This window comes from Monocercomonoides exilis (genome assembly GCF_001643675.1).
Source record: "Monocercomonoides exilis strain PA203 chromosome Unknown scaffold35-1074681, whole genome shotgun sequence".
Taxonomy (NCBI): domain Eukaryota; phylum Preaxostyla; order Oxymonadida; family Polymastigidae; genus Monocercomonoides; species Monocercomonoides exilis.
Window position 1 is genome coordinate 542,038 of NW_027150580.1, and position 6,416 is coordinate 548,453.

At 39.3% G+C, this 6,416-nt stretch overlaps 2 protein-coding genes across 2 annotated transcripts; one reads left to right on the forward strand and one right to left on the reverse strand.

The window, feature by feature from the left end:
• On the reverse strand, window positions 1-3,597 carry MONOS_5473 (uncharacterized protein). Its single transcript, XM_067875623.1, has one exon. It carries the CDS (start codon window positions 3,519-3,521, stop codon window positions 870-872), a length of 2,652 nt encoding a protein of 883 aa, XP_067723932.1. The 5' UTR covers window positions 3,522-3,597; the 3' UTR covers window positions 1-869.
• A 973-nt stretch (window positions 3,598-4,570) lies between these two features.
• On the forward strand, window positions 4,571-5,221 carry MONOS_5474 (uncharacterized protein; the record flags this gene model as incomplete). Its single annotated transcript, XM_067875624.1, has 1 exon — window positions 4,571-5,221. One exon carries the CDS (start codon window positions 4,571-4,573, stop codon window positions 5,219-5,221), a length of 651 nt encoding a protein of 216 aa, XP_067723933.1.
• Between the last annotated feature and the right edge of the window lie 1,195 nt (window positions 5,222-6,416).

Below are 6,416 nucleotides of genomic sequence, written 5' to 3' on the forward strand. Positions count from 1 at the left end.
GAAAACCGAAAATCTATTTTTATTTTGAGTCAGAGAGCTGTGGTTAAATCCTTCTTTGACGGAATCTCTTTCTTCAAAGAGAAAATGTCTGAAATGCTCTTTTTGAAAAAACTGAAAAAATGGAAGAGTTAAAACACCTTTGTTTGTAAGAATGAAATGGCATTTCACTTTGCATAACCATCTAACATATTGAACATATTCAATTCAATAAAAAAAAAAAAAGAAAAGACCTAACTTTCGATCTCATGAGAATTTGGTTTCAAACAAAAATACCCATTTCCTCTTATTTGCTTTTGGCTAAATATAAACAAGTTGATATCATCAAAATACAAGCACATACATATAGACAAACAAATATTTTAATAAACAGAAATAAACACCAAATCAAACACTCACCCTATACAGACAGAAGGAAGGGCATTAAAATTAAATTAAAAAAAAAAAAAAAATAAAGACAGATATGGTCAGGTCTTCGTCTTTGTCCATTTTTAATACTTCTGGGTGTCATTTATAACCTTGTATTGGCTTCGCTTCCTTTTCTTCAAAATGCAAACAAAAACAATTGCTAAAATCGTCATTCCCGAAAGTCCAAAAAATACACTCACAGAAACAGAAATAATTATAATCTGAGTTGGTGTGAGTCTTTTCGGCTCACTTTCCGAAGGCTCATCTTTCTTTTGTTTCACCAAAATAAAATCATCAGTGCTACTCTTTTTGCCATTCTTCAGGCCATTGGGATATGAGAGCCGGCAGATCACCGATGTGTAGTCATCGACTTCAAGAATAGACTTCGGAATCTTCACTTTCATTTCAGTCTCGTTAACATATTCAGAAATGGGACAATCAATCCACTTCAGTTCTTCCCCTTTTCATTTTTTGGCTGCTTCAAATGTCAAGCTGCAAGGAAATAAATATTTGCCATACACAACAGCGATTGCAGTTTCTTCATCTTTATCATCACGAATCTCATTTGCATTGCTCTGTTCCTCTTTTATCTGAGACACATTCGTCAAAACAGGAACAAAGAAAATAGAACCCAAATTCGTCACTGCGTCACCGCTCACCCTCACTTCAGAAAGCATTCCAAAAGGTTTCCCGCCCATCCCATCACTTCCAGCTGCCAAGGAATTCACAGTAGTCCAACCCAATTTTTGATTTCCATATTGAAGAATGTTATGATGCAAAGAAGGGAATTTCTTCCATTCATCGTCAGTTGCATGGTTATTCACAAAGCTGCAATTATAAATATTTAAAATAGAAGCTGTTGTCAAAATGGCACCTTCACTGATATTAGCAAACATGCAATCTTTGAAGTTCACTTGATAAGAATTATTAAAAAATATAAGCCCAGAATTCCAAGAGCACAATGGATTGTTCTCTGAATTGCCTCCTCTATTCTCACATTCGTTCTCAAATAATCCATCTATCGTCAAACTGTTGGGTTTTTTGTTATTTTCATCGATGCAATTCTGGCCCATGTCAGTCAAGTTACCATTTCTGCCATAAACAGCAAGTCGACTCATGTAGGCCATTCTATCCTCGGTCACAATAAGCTTAAAAGGAAGAAGATTTCCTTCCAACCTTGGCACGCTTTCTCCCTTCAGCCCAGCGTACCAAGGCCTGAACACAACATCAACAATCACAATATAACATCTTCCATAAATAATATCCAGTGCATCTCCTTTGACTGCATCAGGATATTCAATGTCGATATGCTCGAAATTTAAATCTGAACGATTCGAGTGAAATACCCCCTTCAATTCTCCGGCTTTAATATTTGCACCAACATGAAGAATTCCGCGATTATTTTCTTTAACTGGAACTGGCAATGAACAATCATCTGCAGCAGATGAAAAGACAGTCTTCTCAACAAACAAACACGCTTCATCCACAGGAATAGATCCAACAACAAACATCGTATTCTGAACAAATTTTAGGATGTGATTCAGCCCAGTCTTTAGCAAATCACAAGGTTCTTCTCTATTTCCACAATTATCCCCATCGCTTGCTTTCTCTCCCCCAATATAAATATTCTTCGAGAAATACGGAAGCCTTTTTGCCTCATCGTTCATGAGATCAACAATGTGATTCGCTCCGCCTGCTCTTCCTTCCAACAAAATAAAATTCGGCTTTCCATACATCTCTTCCATGTCAAACTTAAACTTGTCTTTCTTTATTTGCTCATAGCCTGCTTCAAGGGACATAAATACATATTTTCCAACATCAGCCGTGCAATTTGAGAATGTTACCCTGTCCAACTCAAAATTTAATGCACCAATCACATCATTATTTGCATGGACATACACTGCTCCACCTTTTGATTCCTCATTTTGTTGCTTTTGCAATTCATTGCTTTGACAAGAACAATTAGAAAAATCGGTTCCAATGATACGAGTGGAATCATTGATACTTTCAACCTCAACATACAAAACACCTCCCAATCTGTGCGCTAACGAGCCACAATTTGAAAAGTTGGAGTCATGTATATACGCGAAATTGCAACCTCCCAATATTGTTATCACCGATTGTGCTGCGCTTGCTGTTGAAATTGCGTCAAATGAGGAAGAATATAAATAAAAGTGACACGACGCATCTGCAAATATCAGTGCAAAAGAGGAATGAAAATGCGAGATCCTAACATCCCACATACTTAATGCGCCCAATTTGCATTCAATCAAAACACAATTCAGCACTTGCTCAGAATCTGCTGCAATAATAGTTGCTGTTTCAACTTCAAAAGATGCATCTTTTCCTTCAACAACAACCAATCCCTGATTTCTGCCACTTGCACGTGTTGTATTCACATGAATCAAAACGTTTTTCACAGTAAAATTTCCATCGGTTCTTAAGTTAAATAATGCATCCCCCTGCTGCACCTTCTTTTCATCCAATGCTGTGATTATTGTCACAATGCGATCGTCTCGATTTTTTATCTCGATATTCCGTCCTTCAATTGTGATTGGCTCAGTGTCGTATTTGTTGCTTTCTTCGCTGAGACACAGAATCATTGAACTTTTCTTTGAACATTTTTCCACCACTCTTTTGATTGTTTTACATGGAATTGACTCACGTATTCCGCATTCAGCGATGTCTTCCCCATATGCCCCGTCAAAGAACAATTCTTCTTTTTCTTCTTCTTCAAAACTGCTTTCGTTAACTGGATTCCTACTGATGGCAAACGATGCTCCATTCTCCACCAAAGCATCCTCTGAATTTTCATAATTCTTGACATTTTCAAAATCATCCTCCAGTGGAATTCTTTTCGTTTTATCATCCAAAAAATAATCAGAACTTGTAATTCCTTTTCCCACAGCAGTGCGTTCTTCACATTCCAAAGCAAAATCTTGAATAACATTGCCTTCACTTTCAGCGAGCTTTTTCTTTCCTTCGATGCCAAAAGGTGTCTTAGAAATATCATGAATAAATTCTTTGCTCAAATATTCTTTGTTGTTGCAATATTCAGTAGAAACTCCTTTCAACAACAGCACCAAATATAAAAACATCTTAAAAACAACTGCCATCCAATATGAAGTTATAAGATTCGATTTTCAAAGAATAACAAACAAGGATCCAATCTGATCCAATCGAAATGCCCATTAATTTGAAATCTTCAAAAATATTTATCTTTTGTCAATGAAAGGAATCGTTTTTATTTTCATATTCAATTAAATATTATTTTTGGTACGTTAAATGCATTTCGATATTATATTGCTTGCTGTCATCGAAATCGACTTTCCCGTTAAATTCTGTGCAAAGACACCGAGCAAACTGGGCTCCTGCAAGACATAAAGAAAAAAGTCTGCGATGTGTTGAAAATGGGAGGCAAAGTATTTGAATTTCGCAGTGGCACCTGCTGGACATTTTCCTTTGCCAAGCCTCCTTGCGTAGATGCATCAATGGAGAAGCAAGAAAGTTTTGCACTCCCTTCAAAGGCATTAAACAGCGCAGCGTTCACTTCACAATATTCAACCAAATCAGCTGCTTCATCTCCATTTGCGTTTTTTTTTGCGCAATTGAAAGAAATGAAAGCAGCGGACACACAGGAAGGACAAAGCTCATTAAACCATCAAGCCAACAATCGGATGTGAAAGCAATGAGTCCTCCGTTGAGTTTCTATACTGAAGGAAGTTCATTTCAATCAGATGCAAGTGCTGACAACTCTTTGCCAAAGCGAAAAGCACCAGGAATGTGCGTCGAATTCAGGGAAGAGGAGTCTCTGATCATGAAAGAAGGCACCAATTGAAAGGCTCGTTTTGATGAGCGTCGCTTTGGAGTGATCGAACCGCAAAAACAGATTTTTCTCAAAGAAGGAGCCATCGGAAGTGATTTGCAAATGATTACAAAGGAATCACCACAGCAAGACGAGGTGACAAAAGACACGAGGCAGAGAGTTTTCCGATCGAAGCGGAAGACATGTTTACGGAAATGGAGGAATGAAGACGAGGCGTTTCACGCTGGAAGAAGCGAAAAGCCAGGTGAAGCACGCAGATGTGTGTGACGTGACAGCAGAGGAGATGGAGCGGTTTGAGAGGCAGCAGAAGAAGGTGAAGATGGTGATAGTTGCATTGAGATGAAATGGAAGGAAACGAAGGAGAGAGGAAGGAAGAGGAGGAAAAGAGACAAACAGGCAAAAGAATCAGAGATGACAGAGAGGTATGAAAGCGAAAGTGAAGAGTCATTTCAGCCATTTCCCAGAAGCCATGGGCCAAACTTGCTTCGATGGATCCAAAGTCCATTGAACATCGACAGGAATGAGCAGCCAACAGAAGAGAACGACTCGCTTTTGTGTTTGTTTTCTATTCAGCCTTCGAGTGTTTCTTGTGATGAGAACGATGATGAGACAGCATTTCCTTCGATTGTTTCTGAAGACATTCCATCTTTCCCTTCTTTTGTCGCATTGCAACACGAATTATCCCAACCACCACAGCAATTTTTGTTCATATCGGCTGAATTGTTTTCTTCTGTTGGCAGCCCGCACAGCTCAGCTGAAAGCGAGGGACAAACATCTCAGCCGCTATTTGAAGCATCTGAAGTCGGACATTTGTCTGAGGCAGAAAATGACAGCAGTTCGAATTGCCTGAAGCAGATACCTTCAGTTAGACTGCAATTGTCTGCACATTTGGCACAGAACACTCTTGATTGGCTAAGCTCTTCGAATTCCTCAAATTCCTCAAATTCCTCAAATTCCTCAAATTCCTCGAGTTACTTGAAATTGTCTTGATTGCCGGCTGCCAGACACAATAATGCCAGTGGATGCTTTTGTGCCTTTTCTTCCGACAACACCTCCACCTTCTTTTACTCTGCCTTCCTTTGAGATGCTCTGTGTGCATTCAGAGAAAGAATGTCAAACACAACCAGTTCAGCCTCTGCTCTCTTCATCTTCATCATCGACATTTCCTTCTCCACATTCATCATATTGCCTTTTCTGTTATTCTGGTGTGCCTCCTTCAGAACCAACATCTTCGTTGTTCCGCAACACATCATTTTTCGAGTCATCAAACATTCAGCGTGGAATTCCTGCAACACACTCTTCTTGAACACTTGCTGCTCCGATTGTCTCATTGTCTGGTGCATCTGTGTTGTTACCGCCTCTGCAGGTGCCTCATCTGTCGAGACTAAAAATTGCGAGTGTTTCAGCAGAGCGTCGATTGCCTGGGGAGCTGCAACATTCAGCACAGGATCGACAGGAGATGGGAACGCCTTCTCTTCTCATTCATTGTCTGCCAAGCAAACACCACTTTTGCCGCTGAGCAGTCGCTGCAGCTGTGCTGTGTCAGAGTGTTTGTGTGGATGTGGCGGTTGTGCTGAGTGCTGCTCTGATTTGACTGGTCCGCTCTTTCCTGCTCCCAAAATGGTTATTCAGCTTCCGAAAATGCTTCCACCGCTTTTGGGGGCTGCATCACATTTACAAGGGAGAATAGAGAATGGCCTGGAAGAAAAGATTGCTGCCAAGGAGAGGTCAAGAAAAATGTCTGAAAGCACATGCTCTTTTCCCATTTCATTCGAGAAATTAGTTTCATTTTGACAGATCTCTTTCTTTCATTTTTCATTTTCAAATTGTTTTGCGTGAGCAGAGCGAAAAAGACTTAAAAAAAAATATTCATCTACCCTTTTTCAACAAAAACAAATTCTTTGCTTCTTTTTTTTCCCCGAAAATACGCAGAAATGATGGATGTTTCTCAATTATTTCATAACTAAGTGACTTCACAATTGAAATGAAAACAGCAACACAAAAAGAAAAATAAAAAACAATAAAATAATGAGGATATCTAATTGACTTCGCATTCTATTTGTTTTGTTGGTGCAATCACCTTTCCCCCTCCAAACGCTCAATTCCTCTGCTTTGGCCAATTGGGAAAGTTGGAAGGCACATTATTTGAGAATACCGTCTGATAGAACCAAACAGCAGGCAGCGC